At 40.1% G+C, this 21,540-nt stretch overlaps 1 protein-coding gene across 2 annotated transcripts in view; it reads left to right on the top strand.

The window, feature by feature from the left end:
* Positions 1-342: 342 nt before the first annotated feature.
* The window catches only part of CELSR3 (cadherin EGF LAG seven-pass G-type receptor 3), a 166,896-nt gene continuing 145,698 nt past the window's right edge, over positions 343-21,540 (top strand). For both annotated transcript variants that reach the window (XM_063426222.1, XM_063426221.1), the window contains exon 1: positions 343-5,585. In XM_063426222.1, coding sequence (XP_063282292.1) covers positions 551-5,585 — 5,035 coding nt within the window. In that variant the 5' untranslated portion in view covers positions 343-550. The remainder of the gene's footprint in view (positions 5,586-21,540) is intronic.

The raw sequence follows: 21,540 nt of genomic DNA, 5'->3' as shown, positions 1-21,540 counted from the left end.
CATGCTACAGTTTAACCCTTCAAGCACTGCTAGATATGGTCAACAAAGCATTTAAAGGGTTAATAGACATTATGTGAAATAAATTAAAAATCTCAGAGATGCTGATCAGTCAATTTTGCCCCCCATCCCCCGTGGTTAAAGAGGAGTGTTTCTTGATGACTGAAGCGGTGTCAGTCAGACAGGGAACACAATATTTCAGCACCTTGGCTAGTTCACCCCCCTGCCAGCACTAAAGATGGCGCCGACTTCCATTGTTACTGACTCAGCGGGTATTCGGGCGCATGCGCGGAGGGGGGAGCGAACCATCTGGAGCCTTAGCTGGAGGGGGGGTGGAAGACTGGGTGGAGCGGACCATTCGGCTTGCCGGGAGCCATGTTGGTGCTGAATGCAGGGAGGGTGAGGAGGAGATGCTGCGCCCGGAGATGCTGCCTGTGAGGGAAGGAAGCGCCGTGTAGATGGTAGCTGCCGGGAGACAGCCAGGAGGAGCGGGGGAGGGGAGCACTGCGGGCCACTGAGGGCTGCTCTATGCCAGGAGACAAGGAGGGCGACTATGGCTGCTCTGCTGCTGGGAACAAGCCTGGCTTGGCATCTCCTCCTCAGCATCCCTTTGTTCACTTGCAGCCTGGGGAAGCATGCAGGGAGCTGGGAGAGAGCTGGGAGCAGACTGCTTCCTCCCCCTCCAGCCATGGCCAAGGAGGCTTCCATCCCAGAGCTCCCTTCTGACATCAAGGAGACTTCCAGCCCAGAGCTCCTTTCTGGAATCAAAGAAGCATACAGTCCAGGGCTGCTTTCAGGGCTCAAGGAGGCTTCAATCCCAGGGCTCCTTTCTGACATCAAGGAGGCTTCCATCCCAGGGCTCCATTCTGACATCAAGGAGGCTTCCATCCCAGGGCTCCATTCTGACATCAAGGAGAAATCCATCCCAAGGCTTCTTTCAGGCATCGAGGGGGTATCCAGCCCAGGGCTCCCTTCTGAGCTCAAGGAGACATCCAGCCCAGGGCTCCATTCTGAGCTCAACGAGGCATCCAGTCCAGGGCTCCTTTCTGGCATCAAGGAGGCTTCCAACCTTGGGCTCTCTTCTGACACCAAGAGGGCTCCTGGGGCTCAGTGCATGGAGAAAGCCAGGGGCAATGACAGCCAAGAGGCCTTGGCTTGCCCACCATGGAATTTAACCCACTGGCTAGGAATGTGTGATCCCTCAATTAGATCCCTGGCACCTGGCGATTTAAGAGGGTTTGTAAAGTGCATCCAAAGGACAAGGGTGGCAGGTCTGCTTAGTAAATGGAAGTGGGCTCCTTGTTACCAGAATGGATCAAAAACTAGGGGTACAACAGCAGGCACCTGCTGTATTTGTCTGCCAAATTCCGGATCATCAGTGCCTCCACCATGTCTACTTAAGACCAAGAAGAAATTAGAGGAGGACTTAAAGGGACGTTCACCAAGTGTGCAAGGAGAAGGGGGATCCTTTAATAATTGGATTACAAAATATCAGATTCTGTTTCTGGATTCCACATGGACAGTTCTCCTCTACCCAGGACCGCAATGCCTTAACATCCACAAGAAGGACATTGTTTTGAAGCCCTGCCAGCGAAGGCTGACACTACACTGGGTCACATTAAGCAATAGGAAAACCCACAAGAGGAGGCTTATTATAACCCCTATAGAGGTGTGTGTGCAGCTACACAGTGACAGGTATGACAGTGATTTCACATTAATAAACTGTTGCCTTTCCAATCTGAACTGTTCCAGTGTCTTCCTCTCCCAGTTTGTTTCTAGCACTTTGTTGTGCATTATAAAATCATACAAAGAGGCAGCTCACAATACAAACAGTGACTTAAACGTGGATGGACCACTTGCCATTGCCTTCTTTTATCCAATTCTTGGCAGGTCCTGTTGGGGAGTGAAGAATTGTAATGCCAGAAAATCATTATTGGGAACAGATTTATGTCAACCTGATCACAAGTGTCATTTTGCATGTCACAAGGGGAGTTTCAGAATTGCCTGTGAAAACAATTCACTTTGGGACTGGCTTAACTATTCTGAGTTTCACAAGATAGAGATATCCACACAAAGCAGGGGTGGAGAGCAGTTGAAAGGTGTGAAACATAATGCATTCCAGTTTAGAAGGAGATGGCTAAAAAACTGCTCCACTGCACACCTGTACAATTTAACTTCCCAGGTGAGGCACCTTTGGAAGTGTAACATATGTGTTTGCCATATTCAGGAAAAGTACCAGGTTAAGAACCAGTCTGTACAAGATCCACTATTTTTCATAAGCAATTATTCACATTTGATGTTTAAACAGTGTTGGTCCTTATTTGAGTATTTGAGAAGTGTTTTCTTCTGCCCGTACAGTCGATGTTTGGGTGCATCTGCTTGTAACCAGACCTGTGACCTGGATGAGTGTTTGCACTGTTGTATTACTGAATGCTTTAAATGTGAGCCATGGGGCAACACGTGGAGAGAGGAGATTTCAGCACCAGCCCACAGAACAGCTCCTACTGTTCATACTGCTGCATATGTCAAACTTTCAGAGAATCCTCTGCCCTCAAAAAAAAACTGTTATGTCTATTTTCAATTTAACTCAACCAAAGGTTGCAAAAAAGCTACTTTTTCAAGAAAGAATCTAGAGATGCGTAAAAACAGTGCTCTACCCTCTCATCAACAATTAGCAAAAAGCAAAGCTATGCAGCTTAATCCCCCTCACCCCTTTCGTATATCACAGTCACAGGATGTCAAACAGGAGAGCAATGGGAGGAGTAGGGAGAGGGAATCCCTGCGATTAATAAGGACTCGTAGGGCAGCTAACCGCCATCCTCACTTCCCCCAGTATAATTACCAGGTTCAGGTGGCTGAAAATCAGCCCCCAGGGACCCCAGTGATAACCATGACAGCACAGGACCCAGATACAGGAGAATCAGGGAGGCTTTTTTATACCATGGATGCTCTGATGAACAGTAAGTCTCTGGAGCTGTTTAGTATAGACTCAGTGACGGGTTTAATCTCCACCATAGAAATACTTGACAGGGAAAGTATGGACCTGCATTATTTTAGGATCACTGCTATAGACAACGGATCCCCACGCCTTTCGGCAACCACGATGGTTGCCATTACTGTCAGTGACAGAAATGACCACAGCCCAGTATTTGAACAGGCTGAATATAAAGAAAGTATTAGGGAGAATGTGGAGGAAGGGTACCCCATACTGCAGCTGAGGGCCACTGATATCGACCACCAATCCAATGCTAATATTAAGTACCGGTTTGTCAATGAACAAGCTGCCCACTCTGTTTTTGAAATAGATTCTAGGTCTGGTCTGATCACCACAAGTGGGCTCGTGGACAGGGAGAAAAGGGAGAAGTACTCTTTAATCGTGGAGGCCAATGATCAGGGCACGGAGCCAGGACCCAGGTCTTCTACGGTCAAAGTTGAGATTACAGTTTTAGATGAGAATGACAATGTGCCACAGTTTAGTGAAAAACGATATATTGTTCAAGTGAGAGAGGATTTAAGACCACACACTGAGATATTAAGGGTCACAGCCTCAGACCTCGATAAGGATAGTAATGCTTTGGTTCATTACAACATCATAAGTGGCAACAGCAGAGGACAGTTCTCCATAGACAGTGTAACTGGAGAGGTACAGGTGGTAGCACCATTGGATTTTGAAACAGAGAGGGAGTATGCACTCAGAGTACGGGCTCAGGATGCTGGACGTCCTCCACTATCAAACAACACTGGCATGATAAGTATTCAGGTAGTGGATGTCAATGACCATGCCCCTATATTTGTTAGTACCCCTTTCCAAGTCAATGTGCTTGAGAACGTACCTCTTGGGCACTCGGTGATCCACATCCAAGCAGTGGATGCTGATTATGGAGAAAATGCACGCATGAATTATAAATTAACTGGGGTTTTGTCAGACATCCCGTTTGTTATCAACAGTGCTACTGGCTGGATTACAGTGAGTGGCCTTTTGGACAGGGAAAATGTAGAACATTATGTATTTGGGGTTGAAGCCCGAGATCACGGAAGCCCTTCTTTATCAGCTTCTGCTAGTGTTACAATAACAGTATTGGATGTGAACGATAATCGTCCAGAGTTTACCCAAAGGGAGTACTTTATTCGATTAAATGAAGATGCTGCTGTTGGAACTAGTGTTCTCAGTGTCACTGCCATAGACAGGGACGTAAACAGTGCTATCACCTACCAAATAACTGGTGGAAATGTCCGTAACAGGTTTTCAATAAGTTCACAGGGGGGCTCAGGTCTGATCACATTGTCCTTACCCCTTGACTACAAGCAGGAAAGACGATATGTTCTCACATTGACAGCTTCCGACCGCATCCTCCATGACAACTGTTATGTCCACATTAACATCACTGATGCAAACACTCATCGACCAGTTTTTCAGAGTGCCCACTATCCAGTTGATATAAATGAGGACCGCCCAATTGGAAGTACAGTGGTCATTATCTCTGCCACAGATGATGATGTCGGGGAGAATGCCAGGATCACCTATTCTTTGGAAGATGTTATCCCTCAGTTTCGCATAAACCCTAACAGTGGAGCCATCACTCTACAGGCATCACTGGACTATGAGGATCAGATGACCTACACTCTTGCTGTTGTTGCTAAAGATAATGGAATCCCTCAAAAATATGACACAACTTATGTAGAAATAATGGTGAATGATGTGAACGATAATGCACCCCAATTTATGAACCCTCAGTATCATGGAATAATCTCAGAGGATGCCCCACCATTCACCAGTGTTCTACAGATTTCAGCAACTGATAGAGATTCCCATGCCAATGGGCGGGTGCAATACACATTCCAAAACGGTGAAGATGGTGATGGGGATTTCACAATAGAGCCAACTTCAGGGATCATACGCACTGTCCGGAAATTAGACAGAGAAAGTGTTCCTTTTTACGAGTTGACAGCCTACGCAGTAGATAGAGGGATGCCACCTCAAAGAAGTCCAGTCCGGATCCAAGTTGCTGTTCAGGACGTCAACGATAATGCCCCAGTTTTTCCTGCAGATGAATTTGAAGTTTTTGTGAAAGAAAATAGCATTGTGGGCTCAGTCGTAGGTAGAATTAAAGCCACTGACCCAGATGAAGGTCCCAATGCACAGATAATGTATCAGATTGTTGAAGGAAACATTCCTGAAATATTTCAAATGGATTTCTTTTCTGGTGAGCTCACAGCACTGATAGATTTAGATTATGAGACAAAAGCAGAATACATAATCGTGGTGCAGGCCACCTCCGCTCCACTAGTCAGTCGTGCTACAGTTCGTATTAAGCTTATTGATCAAAATGACAATAGCCCCATCCTCAAGAACTTCCAGATACTGTTTAATAATTATATCTCCAACAATTCCAACACATTTCCCTCTGGAGTAATTGGAAAGATACCGGCATATGATCCTGATGTTTCAGATAGACTTTTCTACACTTTTGAACGTGGAAATGAGCTTAATTTATTAATAGTGAATCATAGCAGTGGGGAACTTAGGCTAAGTCGAAAGCTGGACAACAACCGTCCTTTAGTGGCATCCATGTTGGTCACAGTGTCAGGTAAGACATATGTTTTAGTTTTTTTATGATGCATAATTTGTATTTTTTTCCTATCAGTCTATATAAGTTATGCCCTACCAGTTAGAAAAGTAAGTAAGAACTTTCAGCATCTATGTCAATATATTCCATGGGATGGTGATGATTCTGAACAGTATGGTACCAGTAACTGAAAAATCGTTGTAAAATAGAGTTTTGTGATATTATCAAGGAAGAACTAGAATTCGATGGTCTTTGGGGTGGTCATGCTGCATTGATAATGTGGAAGTTGTGATACTTTACAGTCTCCGGTGAACGGCTTCTAGACCCAACTAGACATTTGTTTGACACTTCATATATAAAGCCTTTTTTACTACAGGAAATCACACATCATTTTGAAAAAGGCCACCGTTAGGGAAAAGAGATCCTTTTGATTCAAGGTATCTGCCCATTAATCTCCATTACAACAGTTTCCATTTCTCTATTTACATGCTCTTGAAAAATTACATTGTCTAATCCAACAGACGACCCATTATATGCTTCATGAAAACTAAAGAAGGGGCTGAAAGTAGTGAGGTCTCTTGTCGAAAATATCATGATTTTTCAAGTCAAAATACTGGTTCAGAGGTTTTGTCTTTATTTTTTGTTTGTTTTTATTTGAAGACTCCCACAGGCAAAGAAGACACTAATGTAAGGGGAAGGTGAGGTTAGTTTAGCTGTGGGATGACCTTAAATGACTGCACGAACCTTACTGAGCGTTCATTTGGTATACAAAGAGTATGCCATGATGGCAATACATTAAAACAAGAAATAAATGTAATTCAATGCATTTAAACAGATAATAAAGGAGAAGGCTGACAGTTTCTTAGCTAGCGCACATCAGAAGCAGTCTTCAATAATTTATGAGATTCCATAGAAGTTCATTTTTTGCCTAAAATGTGTTCTCACCTAAGACTCATTAAGAGGCAATGAGAAAATATATCCCTAGAGAAAACGAAGTGTGTGCATTTTGTGGTGTGATAATGCTTTCAGTTCGTAACAAATACACATTTACATAGTATGGTTCAAGAATGGCTCTGTTTCAGGGTTAATTGTAACTGCAGGGCAAATTGATATTGAGACAGCCAGACACTCCACTGACCATATATACTGACAAGCTTTTAATATACGCGCAGCCAGATGCTCACTGTTTGTATTCAAGCTTGACTGAATATAGTGATATTTGCAGTTTTGCAAAAATCTGTCTGTTTGTCTAATTTTATGGAGAAGCAATCTATAGCACGATAATTTGAATACATGGTATAAAGAGAATTATTTTAATATTTTCAAGGAGACTTGTCACAACTCCCCAGCCCCCCACATTATAAATACAATGCTATTCAGCATCAATACTATTCAATTTACTAGAGCGTGTCATATGAAAAATCCTAATTGGAGAAAAGTTATGCAAAAACGGTGTTTAACAGTGTGTGTATTTTATCCAGTTCATCAGTAGAAATATAAACTCTGTTAGTGAGCAGCAAAACTCCCATTGAGATGAATTGAAATTGCGATTCCAGTTCTTATTTAATAGACGTACTAAACCTTATATGTGCAGGGGGAAAAAAACACAATTACTCCGTAAATCCTGTCCCTGCTCTCAGCATGCATAGACTACTGCAAGTCCGCTTAATCACATTGTTGCAGGTGTCAGACCTTTGTGAAAGTGAAAAAACACAGGCACCAGACATCTTAAATTACCCCTGAAACACCAATCTGAGCTCAGTTAAAAAACATGGGTTTATTCACTAAACAGCAATTTGGGAACCAAATATCCAAAATTTAGATTAAAATGGCCAAGCTGTGACAGTAACTGTGTTTGTTTCCTTTTTTTAATTAAAGGAACACTCTAAACACCATAACCACTACTGCACACTGTAGTGATTATGGTGTCATCAGTACCCTGGCTTCCCCCCATTGTAAGGAGTCAACCTCCTTTAGAAAGCTTTATGTCTTTACTTGGGGTTTGCCGTGCGCAGCTCTCCTCCTCTCCTCAGCCACCAGGAGAGCTCTCTCCTGAGCGAAACCGCTGTTCACTCTCAGCCTATGAGCTAAGCCCTGCACTACCAGGCTGAGCTCAGACAGGAAACTTCCGGCTAGAGAGGATGCTGTAGAGGACTTAAGGAGCAGTGCCCAGCGGACTCCAGGTAAGAAGTCAAACTGTTCTAAAACAGTATGAATATATAAATTGGGTGTGCCAGGGCACTCCTGCACCTTAGCCACTATAAAATACTGGTCCTTGCTGTGTTCATTTAAGATCAGCCAGGGTCGTATCTAGAGCTTTTGGCACCCGGGGCGGATCCTAAATTTGGCACTCCCTGCTCCAACCTTTAAAATGTAAAAAAAAAACGCAAAATATTCCAATATATTTAGCACTCAGCAGTGTTTGTGTGTTTGAAAGTATGCATGTTATGGTATGGAGTATGTGTGAGTGTCCGTAGGGGTGTGTTTTTATGTAGTGTTGACATTTGTGTGTTGTGTGGTTTTTGAATACAGTGGTGTGTTTATATATAATGGTGGTGTTTTAATACATAGGTATGTAGTGTTGGCATTTGAATGCAGGGGTGTATTTGTGTGTAGTGTTGGCAAGATGCTGAAATGTATGCACATATACACATACACACACACACACACTGACACACATTCAGATATATAGACACACATATGTACACTGACAGACAGATACACAGACACACACAGCTACATAGAAACACAGCTAAACAAACTGACACACAGTCACAGATACAGACACGGACACATGCAGCTCCACATACACATACAGACACATACACACAGATATACACACATACTGATAAACAGACACAGATACACACAGTTAACGATACACACACACATAAAGATACACACTTACAGATACATAGACACACATGTACACTCATGCATATACAGAGACACAGTCACACATATATACAAACAGTGACACATACAGATACTTAGACACACAAATACAGACACACATACAGATGCACAGACACAGACACGCATACAGATACAATGACACAGGTACACAGTGCGTATGTGTGTAAAAGTGGATGCAAAGTGTGTGTGTGTGTGTGTATGTATAGTGGATGCAAAGTGTGTAATGGATGCCCTATGTGTAGTTGATGCAGTGTCTGTGTGTAATCGATGCAGTGTCTGTTTGTGTGGTGAATGCATTGTGTGTTTCTAGTGGACGCAGTGTGTGTAAGGAATACATTATATGTGTGTATGCATGTGTGTATATATACAGTATATATGTATATATATATATATATATATATATATATATAGTGGATGCAGAGCGTGTGTGTGTGTAGTGGATGTAGTGTGTATAAAGGTGATAGTGTGGGGGGGGGGGGAAGGGTATAGGAAGGTAAAAGGGGGGTGTCGGGGTGACCAGGTCTGATGAACTGTTTTTAAAAAGTGGCTTATCCCACCCACCCTGCTTCTTACCTGAGAGTCAGAAACAGGGGACATTACCTTTCCCCGGTGGTCCGGTGGCACAGCAGACTCGATTCTGAAGAGGGGCCCAGCCAGGAGTCTCGGTGTTCAGTTGATATCAGCAGTAGCTCCTCTCTTCTCGCATCCCATGAGAGCATTGCCGCAGGTTGCTGTGGCAACACTCCGGCATGCATTGCGCCCCACAGATTGTTGCCATATCAACCCGCGGCAACACTCTCGCTGGATGCGAAAGGAGAGGAGATGCTGCTGATATGGATTGAACACGGAGACTCATGGGCTCCACAAGTAGGCAGCACAAGTGCATTACTTCAGACCCAGAGGCCCAAAAAGCCACCCTTGTGACACCGCCCCGCCACCCCCCACCACACCACACCCTCCTTAGTACGCCACTGAGATCAGCTATATTGGCCTCAATCTTGCTAACTGGCTTTCTAATTACTTCAAATCTGAATCTAGTGTATAAACTCAACTTGTCGGTGATTTACAGTAAGAAATATATTAATGTGTTACATTTTACTGGAACACACATCACCAGCCTCAAATAAATTGGATTCTATATGATAACAATGTAAGTGATGATGTTGCACTAAGTTATTGTCTAAGAATCATACATAACACACTATATAAAACCCCTATATCAATCAATATTCATACACTTTAGTCTACCAAATAATAAATTTGACTAATTATTGTTAAATCGTGTTGAGTGTAGGAGTTCCATGGCTTAAATTCATTGACAGCATTAAAAGGCTATATTCACATTCAATATTTTTTGTTTCCCCTTAGATTTTGCTTTAAATAAAGTTTTAACTGTACTTTCAAAAATGTAGACGAGTTATACTCGTACAAGATACTGAGAATCTTAGCAATGGCATAGGAACTCTGGTTGCTATGTGGTATCAAGGACACTTGCGAGAAATATTAGGGACTTTAAGCAAGTACAGTGAAATAATATTTTGAGGGAGTTATGTAAGGTACAAATTAATTTGTAGTTGTCCCAAATGGGTAAAGTACACTATAATAACAGGTTATATATCCATATCACCTTAATTAAAACTACATACCCAGTAATAAAATAACATTTGTATTTATAAAGCACTAGTAGACATAGCTATGTTTTGATTGGCGGATTGATAGTGTTTGCCTTCCGGACAACTACTAGAGGTGCTTGCACTGCAGTGTCCTAGTTTCCTCCAACCTGTATGAGTTTAGTTGTTTTTAATGGCTCTGTAGGTTTTAAGATATTTTTTAATAATAAATTCAGGTTAAACTGCCACATAGGCATAATGTCCAGCTTCATTAGGAATGGTTGTTACCAAACTTCCTGTAGATACCATAACAGCCTTTCCGTGGATGTAGTATACAATGATACAGAAATGGAAGCAGAAGCAAGTTTCCAGTTGAAGTAGAAAATACTAACTGTGATAGAAAATTCTATGTTTTTTGGGCTATAGGTCTATAGGTTCCCTTCTATCACTGTGATCACTGCCCATCACCATTTGATAGTAAGAATTAAAGAATCACTACAAACATGTATTCCTGACCCTATAGTGTTAAAACCACCATCCAGCCCCCCCTGGGCCCCTCATGCCTCCCTAAAAATAGCAAAGCTTACTTTTATTCAAGCCTGAAGCTGTAGCTCTGCATGCTGTTTGACTCAGAATAGTCAATAGTCAAAACATGTCTGCTGACATCATCAGAAGTGGTAGCCTGATCCAATCACAGTGCTTCTTCATAGGATTGGCTGAGACTGACAAGGAGGCAGATCAGGGGCAGAGCCAGCATGATTCCAACACAGCCCTGGCCAATCAGCATCTCCTCATAGAGATGAATTGAATCAATGAATCTCTATGAGGAGAGTTCAGTGTCAGCATGCAGAGGGAGGAGACACTGAATGTTTGGATGCATTTTAGGCAGCAATGACCCAGGAAGGATCTCTAACAGCTATCTGAGGAGTGGCCAGTGGAGTTATCATTAGGCTGTAATGTAAACACTGCATTTTCTCTGGAAAGACAATGATTACAGCAAAAAGCATGAAGGTAATGATTCTACTCACCAGAACAAATTCAATAAGCTGTAATTGTTCTGGTGACTATTGTGTCCCTTTAACCCCTAAAGGACACATGACATGTGTGACATATCATGATTCCCTTTTATTCCAGTTTGGTCCTTAAGGGGTTAAAGTTAAATTAAGATTACTTACCTCGTTTTTAGACTCCTCGTCCACCTGCTCCGCCTCCATTTTCGTTGATCATGCCCAGTCAGATGCTTCTCCTAGAGAAGTATTGGTGGGCGAGATACGCATGTGTGGCCAAATGCTGCACTCCTCTATTCAAATGATACATTGTGTTTTAATTCTGGCATTGCCGCTAATTTATAGAAATATTGGTCGCATATTGTGTTCAAGTTCTGTGCTCATTAATAATATGGAAAGCGTGGTTTATTTTCTTTTTTTAAGTGTTCTTGCATAGCAAGACCACTGACTATTATCTCACATATATATTATTCTTATTCTTATTATAGCCAGATTTACCACCCTAACTCCTCCCACAGTTTTTACACTACATAGACAGAAATATACCGAAACGTGCGCATTGTTCCCGATTGCATTGCTACTTTGTGGAACGTTTCGCCGAATGGTTCACGAAATATCGTAGTTTTTGTGGCAAAATTGGTCCCATAGGATCAAAACTAGAGTGGGAGCTGGCAAAAGCTGAAAAATCAGGACATGATTTCTAAACTGACACCACTCCCTCATTTTCAAGCCCACCTACACAAATCTTATGTCAAAACATTCAGATATCCCTGCTGCCACTAAACATGTACATGGCTAAGCCATAGTCCGAATAGTTTTCACAATATGACCGTTTGTTTGCAACTCACGCCGTCCATTGACATTCATTGAAACTCCACTGTAGCCAGCTCAAACTTGAAGGGCAATTTCTAAACTGCGACTGTGCCTTCATTTTTAACATTTCAGAGACATACTATGCATCCAAATGTAGGTATGGGTCTTGTGATTCTCACAATATAAAGCTCTTCGCTGTAGGATTTATAGTTTTTAAAATGCGACCGTTTGAAGATGGCAACCGCCAGTAAGGTGAGCAATTTGGAGCAGTTTGTTTTTAACCGCTTTTCTCTGCCCTATTTGAAATCTATTAGTTCCTGTTGGCAGTTGGTGGAATGTTCGAGGGAGTTGAAAGATGTGAAAGTTCTTCTCTGCCCTTGCTGTAGAGTGAGTGAACCACACTGCAACCTTTCCACAGTTACTCCAGCCACTCCAACCACACAACAGTTACTCCAGCCACTCCACCCAGTTACTCTGCCCACTCCAGTGAGTGTGTTTGTAGACTACTGGTGGAGGCAAGAACACTTCACGCAATTTCCCCAGAAATTGTAGCTTTTCTAGTTTTAACTCATCTGCTATAGATTCCAACAGAGCCTATTCAAAATATTTATTTGATGCTCTTCAAGTCTGTTCATATTACATTACATATTACACAGAAAAAAACTATTATATATGCAATTTTATCCACCCTCTTGATTCCATGTGCTTCGAGTGAAAGATGCCCAGAAGTCCAGTGGAAGCTTGGGGAAGTTGGGTGTCCAGTGGGAACTGGCTGGGGGTGATAGGAGTAGGCTGGGGCATGTGTGAGCCGCTGACTGTCCAGACTACCAGTTTCCTCTTCTCTCTCCTGTCCATAGACCACCAGATATTTTCATTAATGTTATGTATCTTTCATATTTGGTGACTTGTTAGGGTAAGAGTTAGGGCTAGGGTTTGTGTTACTGTAATACATTATACAACACAAGACTTACATATTCTGCTGGAGTCTGGTGGGTCATAATGATATGCTTATTTTATTGGAAAAGTAATATAAACATATATGATATATACCTTTTAAATGAGTATGGAGGAGCTCTGGTCACATAAAAGAATATAACAATTTTGTAGCTAATTTAAGTAAGGCCCAGAACTCCTTTCTTTTTTTTGGCAACGTGAGCAGTTATTATGTCTTTACAATTGGCAGTGTTTTCAGCTTAATGTGTGGATTACTAAATTACACAAAAATAGGGTCAAAACATTACCACTTATGGGATCATAATAAAGGCATCACTTTCTCACAAGAAAGGAGGGCTGGACTTTTTGTTTTTTTAAATTTGCTGCTGCTGGATTGCTGACTTTTCGGATGGGGTTCTCCTGGCAAACCCTCATTACATTTTATTGTAAAGCGCTGTGGAATAAGCTGGTGCTATATAAATACTACTACTACTAATAATAATATGGCAAATAAAAAATAGAATTCATGTATCCATCCATTCACACACACACACACACACACACACACACACATACATCTCCAAAGCAATTAATTTATTTTCGGGCAATGGGAGTTAGAAGGGTTAAATGCCTGATTGCACTGCACAGTTCAATAAATCACACCTCCTGTGCAAGCGTTAAGGTATTCCTGATACCATTATGCAGATCAATAAGTCACTCCTTTTAAGCCAGCCTAACACTGCCTATGATGCTACAGTTTAACACAATAACTCACTCTTCGTAATCCAGCCTAAAGCTGTTCCATGTGGCATAGTCTAAGCATGGCACAACACAGTACATCAATAAATAAATAAAGAACACTTTTGGCTTCATGACGTGGAAAGTGCATACAAAATAGGCTAAACCTATCATTTTCAGTGAGTTCTCGCCAAACCAGGAAGTGCTTTCTATCCAAAGTTATACTCTGCTTTTCTCATAAGCAGGGGTCTATGGATACAGTGATGGCTTCTAGCAGTTGTAGTTGCTTTATACGCTTTCTGCTATAGAAAACAGAAACCTGTCAGCTGTATTTGGGGAGCAGGAACATTGCAGGATGAACAAAAGGATAGGCTGATAAAACAAAACATATTAGTATTAATTAGCAATTAAAAAACAAAAACAAACAAACATATTTGGATGCCTGGGGAGCTCTTACGCCTTCCTGAGGCTGTCCTAGGCCAGCTTGACGCTGTTCTTGATGGCATACTCTTGTGCAATTTATAATTATACTTAAGCCAGGCTGAATCGGTTTCTAATGATATGGTGTAGCGCTTTAAGTCGTTCATGCTCAATCAGCCTGAATTGGTTTCTGATACCATAGTACAACTGAGTAAGTCACTCTTCCAAAACCAGTCTGTAGTTGCCTCTGATGTCATAGTGCAGTTCACTAAGTCACTCTACCTGAACCAGACTGAAGCTATTCGCGATTGCAAATTGCAGCTGAATAATCCACTTTACCTGTGTCAGCCTTCAGCTATTCCTCATGGCATAGTACAGCACAGTAAATCACATTTATCTATCATAATTTTTTTATAGCCGATTCCAGTCTACACAGAAGGCATTTTTCCGTGAGCTAATTTGACTTTAGAGGCAAGTGAATGAAAGGAAACTGTACATGTGAAACAGATGAATTCTCGAAAGAAAAAAAAAGTGTTATTTTAATGTCAGACACGTTGTGGAAGACTTGCATATGTCTGTTTGCTTGAAGTTTATATGTGTGTTTCTCATCAGTACCTAATGAGCTAGCACGTAAAGCTTGTGGGCTGTAAACATGTAAACCAAACCAGCAAACTGTTTATATGTTAGAAGAGGACGAAAGATTGTGCTGTACTGTTTCATGTAAAATGTTAACACTGGAATGCTTCAACTTCAGGCAATTGCTTTTATTACATTACCAGCCATAATCAGCCATTGGATATTTAAGGGCCCACTAGGAGTTTTGTGATACTTCAACAATGTGTTTCCTGTAGGAAATTGGCATTCCGTGAGATCTTTGTTTTTCACACCAGTTTCTGAAGAAATCGAATCAGAGTATCTTGCAGTTAAAACCGTATATTTATTCCAATATACATTTCATCCGGAAAATAACAACAGTCTGTTTTTAAAATCATATGGACCAATAAACAATGTATATTCACTTCTAGATCTTATCCAAGCTTGATGGTAAAAGTATTGGTAAAAATTCTATCTGCAAAAGGTTTTTTATATGTTTAAATTCAGTTACATAGGGCGTATACACAAAGACATAAGGTTTGCCTTCTTTAAAATAATTGGTTATCTGAGAAAGAAAGGTGGTAACCCAAATCTCTGATTAAAGCCATACGTTATATTATTTTGGTAAATTACACACACAAAGACTTCTATATACATGATGTAATGAATAATTGCCTGTAGAAATGTGAGTCTTCAAAGGAATTCAGGCTTTCAAGGCTAGGTCAAAGGTTATTATCAACAGGGTCCACAAGTCTCCATCCATCATTCTTGACTAGAGCCATATGTGTATAAATTACAGTATGTTTGTAATATATATGCCTATGTATGACCCCTTAATGTCTGGATATGCTTAGAATAATAACTTATAATATTTCTACATTCCTAAAACACATTGAGTACATTTAAAGTTCATAAAAATATTTATCAAGATCCCCTTTGATGCTTTATGTACATATAATGCATCATAATTTACTCCAATTCCTTGTAAGACTTTAATTTTGTGGTCAGAAATTTACATCTGTATTCAACATCCATCAGTTGAGATCGCATATGATTAATTCTTTTAGACATATAACAACTAAATAAGAATAAAACCATAATGATAATTATCAATATTACCAAAGGATGAGTTATGAAGTGTGTCATACCCATAACTAATCCTGTCTTTTGTCCCCCAAACCACCGTTGCCACCAGGATGTGGTTTCTTCAATATAGTCTTGTTTAATGCTTTTAATCATACCTTGCACTGTATGTATTTGTACTAAAGTGTTATGTACTCCAGTCGCAGCTTTATCAATAACTTGTATTAACTCTTCATTGTTCTTTAACTGCTTATAGAAATCGGCTCCGTAACCTATGCTTACATTATACAAAGTTCGTTGATCATACCTCATAATAGAATCAGTCCTTTTTAGTATGGGCGGTATTATATCATAATATTTACCCCTTATATCCTTGGTAGTTACTGACAAAGCAGGTCTCTTTGTACAGTAACTTCCCGGTGCTAAGCTTACTGTCTCAGAACAATTTTTCTCATGTATTTCTGTTTTTCCTTCTATTTGATGCCAACATACCATGCCTTTATTGTATGTCCATGCAGGCTGAATTGGTATTTTATTTAATTTCATTTGACATGTGTCATTATTTTCCCAGCACCATGATACCTCTTCTAGAACATTAACACCATAAGGGCAGACATAATCACCATCATTTAGCAAACAATTTTCTATATTAAGCATGTACTCTACAGTTTTTACTCCCACTAGGATTTTATCATTTTGCTTATTATCCATTTTTATCCATTTGGAATTCACTATTTTACCCAAATCAATATATTTAAATCTGTTGTAATTAAATCCTCTAGTAGGGAGAAAAATAGCAAAAGCACAATTTTCTATTGTGTCTTCCAGACATCCTAACCATTGTGTATGCCAAAAAGCTCTGTAGTAAAAACTTAATTTAGGCACTTCAAGTGGGACTTCATAAGGCCATTGATGGTTAAAAAGAGCTTGCAAGAATATTTTTGCATTTGTATTGATGTCCATTTGTAAAGCTATACAGCCTAAAGCTAAAGAGGTATCCGTTGCAATCTTTTCCATTCCTACACTGATATTATACTTCTTATTAATGAGATTCTTAATAATGGAAATATCTGTTCTGTAGTTGTTGACAACTGTTTGCATCTGTATCTTAGATAATAACAATGAAGCATCCTGCGATTTGCTACCTGCAGCTGCTAGTGTACTCATTCTAGCTGCTAACGATTCTATATTTACTCCATTTAACATACTTGCTCCTACACCTAAACCACCTAATACTGTGTTATACCACTCACGTTTTCTTCGTGTATTCACTGGTCTCGAGAAAGTGGTGTCTTGTTTTAACCAATAATAGAAATCTTGCTGTATTCCTACTGTATATTCCTGACATTGTGGGAATGTACGTGTAATGTCCCATTCTGACATGTTCAATGAATATGTGTATATACTGAATGAAGCCCCAAATAATACTTTGTGGTCATCATCTTTGTATATTCTAATGGGATCTTTCCCTTCCTGTTCTACAATATTACAATCATCTGTTATTCTTTGTTCTGGAGCCCAATTATCATGAAATGTCATGATCGTGAATGCATATGACAGCGAAACAGTGTGTCCATTCCTATTTATTGTATGTCTCATAACAAAAATAGGTGTCCATAACCATGTAGGTTTTCTAGATTTTGGATGCCAAGGCCACATTGTGATTTGGCCTGCACATTTAGCTGGGTTTTGATAAGTAAATGAGCTGTCTTGTGTTTGTTCGAGTACTTTTACTTTAGCGTTTGTGTAAGGATTAACAAGTGTATCTATTAAGTACATGTAGCAATTTAACCCATCATCATTAATACTTCTCACATTAAACATAGTAAGGGTAAGGGTGTTGTCTATACCAGTAGGTACCACACACCTACTCTCAGTATTATTTTGCCTTATATATGTCCGATCCTTGGTAATATTAATGATTAAATCAATTCGTCCGTCAACTGATAGATATGTCATACATGGTTCCTGGTTATCATGAAACATGAGCATACCAGATATTGCATCCTCAGATGTGTCTGCATTAATGCATCCACAATAATCAACATCAGGAGTCTTACAATATCTCACTTTACAATCATATGGAAATGCTGTACATTTAGTAAAGGTATCTCTGCTTTCACAATCTGGAGTACCTGTATCTTGGGCATTGATTGTACCTAACATTATCATGATTAATAACAGTATTACATTTACAAGAAACCCCAATCGGTTTGATTTAGTCCATGAAGTAATGTCTTCTCCAATCGCATCAATGAGAGCAGTCTTTTTGTCCATAGTGTCTTTTAAAAGTCCACACAGTTTGTCCTTTTTAAAATTAAACAGTCTTTGTCCATGAACAAACATTATTGGTTCTGTAATGAAAAACAGATGGCAGTTTACTATTCTTATACATTTGTGAGTTTACATTGATCAATATGCACAAGAATTGCTTTATTACATTTCCTACCAACTTTTACTCTTTGAACCTGTAACACAGTTTGTCCTAATTTCTTTAGAATAACATAAGGACCTTCCCAACCTGCTTTCCAGGGACCTGGTGTTCTAAATGATTTTACCATCACCTTGTATCCTGGTTTAAATTTATCTGCATAATTCCCCTGAGTTACATCTTTAACCCATTGTTTGCCAGAAGGGGCCATATTCAAAGCAGCAAACTTCAAAACTGACTGCAGCTGTTCTTGTAATACTTTCAACCATTCAGCATGTTCTGCAGCAACTTTGAAAGTACTTGGAACAAAAGGTTCATTGGGGAAAGTAATTGGCATGGTTCTGCCTGTCATTAACTCATGAGGTGACACTTGCGTTTTAGAGTTTGGAGTTGCACGAATAGACATTAAAACTCCTGGTAAGTGTGTTACCCAACTACTCCCTTTATCCTCAAGCATTTTTTTCAATCTAGATTTCAATGTCCTATTCATTCTTTCCACTATGCCAGCCGACTGTGGATGATATGGGACATGAAATCTTTGTTGGATCCCCAACAATCTACACGTTTCTTTAAGTACTTCTCCAATGAAGTGTGGACCATTGTCAGATTCAATGATTCTGGGAAAACCCCATACAGAAAATACATATTTCCACAGCGCTTTACTTGTTGATAACGCCGTACAATTGGTAAGTGCTATACAATCTACCCATTTGGAGAATATATCAACAATTACCAATCCGTACTTTAGACCTCCTGGAGCTATAGGTAATGGTCCAATAAAATCAATTTGTATAGAGTCCCATGGTCCTTTTGCCAAAGGCACTCTCTGCAATTTTGGTTTCTGACCTTTAGGTCTGGGATTAAATTGAGCACATATGAGACATTCCTGCACTATATTTATACACCATTTTTTCAAATTAGGATGATAAAATTTATTTTGCAGGACCTTAAACAGTTTTTCTGTACCCAAATGCCCCAGTGTACGATGATTGAATACAATCAACTCCTGCAATAAATCACTCGGTACAAATGGTACAAAAGTTTGTGTTTCCTCATGTTTAACCCCGTACAAGCCAGTTTCAGTATCTAAATCCATTGTTTCTCTACTGAAAGCTACATCTTTACTCTGATTTTCTTTCAGATCTTGTAAGGGATCTGCTATTGGTCTTTTACTCACAGTTGCAATCATTATATTTTCTGAATATTGCAACGTTCCTATTAAAGCAGCTTCCTTTGCTCCCTGATCTACAAGTCTGTTTCCTTCTGCCATTTCATCCCCATTTTTCCTGTTTTGATGTGCTTGAACTTTCAAAATAGCACAAGTTAAACCTTTTTTTTCTGCATAGTCAAACAGTTCTGTCAAAATACCTGCATGTTTTAAAGCTTTGTCTTGAGAATCTACCATCCCCCGTTTTCTCCATATTGGGAGATGAAGTGTTAAAGCTTTAACTACATAGCTGCTGTCACTGATTATATTCACTGGGTCATATACTGTTATTTCAAGAGCTTTCCTTACAGCCTCTAACTCAGCTCTCTGAGCAGACATATGGCCTGGCAATTTAAATCTTTGCATTTCTTTTGTTTGATCGTCATATATGGCATAACCTGTGTGATGTGATCCATCAGCATAAAATCTCGTACCATCCACATACAAACAAGGAGCCCCTTGTATAGCTTGTTTCTCAAAAGGAGATTTGGATTCAATTTCCAATTCCTTCTGACAATCATGTGGCGTTCCATGTATTTCTATCAATTCAGGAATAACATATCTTTTACTGCTTTCTACTCTGAGTGGTTTATCTTGTAACTTCAATATCCAATGAGCTACTCTCTGGCTATGTACTCCTAAATCTGGACAATTTTGTAACAGTTTTAAAGGCGTATGGGGGGTTTGTAAAATTATCTGTCCAAATCCTACAATGTGTTGTGTGGCTTCTAAAGCCCAAAATACAGCCATGATCTGTTTTACACAGGAAAACATTCCCCTTTCCACTGGAGACATGATTTTAGAAAAATATCCCAGTATTCGTAAGGAGCCATGTTGCCTTTGCATCAAAACTGCTATTAATGAAGAGACACCTGCGTAACATTGAACAATATATGGTACTGTTTCAATGGGAGCAGCTAGCACAGGCGCTTGTGTAAGAGCATCTTTTAACAGATTCCAACTCTTTTCAGCTTCCTCTGTCCAGAGTAGCTTATCTGTATTGGCACTATCTTTTAGCATATTGTACAAGGGTTTTGCTATCCCTGCCATATCATAGATGAATTCTCTGCTAAAATTTACCAAACCTAAAAATTTCCTTAGGTCAGACACTGTCATTGGCCTTGGCAATTGCTGTAACGCTTTAACCCTTGCTGTTCGTGGGGTTTTACCTTCTGGGTCTATATTTACTCCTAGGAAAGCCACACTTTCTTTCAAGATCTGCACTTTAAATGTGTTCAGTTTTAACCCATTATCTGCCAGTGCTTGACAGATATCACACAGTATCTTCTCATGCTCTTTCCTTGTAACTGTTTGAACCAATAAATCATCAACATATTGCAAAATCTTGCTCCCATACCCCAGGGGTTCCAATACTTGAGCCAATGCTTTATGAAAATAAGCTGGCGAGGAGTGGAAGCCCTGTGGCAGCACCTGGAACAGATATTGATGATTTTTAAAGGTAAAAGCAAAACGATACTGACTATCTGGGTGTACTGGTATTGAGAAAAACCCATTGGCTATATCCAGGACAGAAAAATACTTAGCATTGCCGTCTACTTGTGCCATGATATCTGGTGAGGAGGCCACTATATGGGCTGCTGGTGGGGTATACTTATTCACCACTCGCATGTCCACAATTAAACGATAAGAGCCATCTGGCTTGATTATTGGCCAAATGGGGGAATTACATTTGGAATTACCCACTCTCAGCACTCCTTGAGATACCAATGCCTCTATCACCTGACTCACACCTTCTTCTGATTCTTTTGGAATTTTATATTGTTTTACTGCAGGGGGGTCTGGACCTTCAATGACAACTTGTAAATTCATTCTCCCACAATCTTGTTTAGACTTAGACCACACTGTGGGGTATTTTTCTTTAAGATAGGTTACAAACTCATCATCTTGTTGTATAGAAGGTGGCACTTCACTCTGTTTTACAGCCATGACATGACTATACCATCCTAAATCATTAGGTTTAACAACTCCACCTGATTTGCTCTCACCTGGAGCTTGCCACAAAACCAAATTCAATAAATCCACATACAACTTTTTTTCATTGATAACATCCATTCCCATAATAGTACAGTGGGAGGAGAGGTCGACCCATAAGTCACAATTTATTTTACCTCCTTCAAATTCAATGTCATTATCAATGGATAGAATTGCGTGTGCTTGAGCTCCATTAAAGCTTAGAAGGGAAATTGTTGGTGCTTCAATTTTT

The sequence above is a fragment of the Pelobates fuscus genome, chromosome 7 (genome assembly GCF_036172605.1).
Source record: "Pelobates fuscus isolate aPelFus1 chromosome 7, aPelFus1.pri, whole genome shotgun sequence".
NCBI lineage: Eukaryota > Metazoa > Chordata > Amphibia > Anura > Pelobatidae > Pelobates > Pelobates fuscus.
The sequence above is the reverse complement of the archived record's forward strand: the minus strand, read 5'-3'. Positions and strand labels throughout refer to the sequence as shown.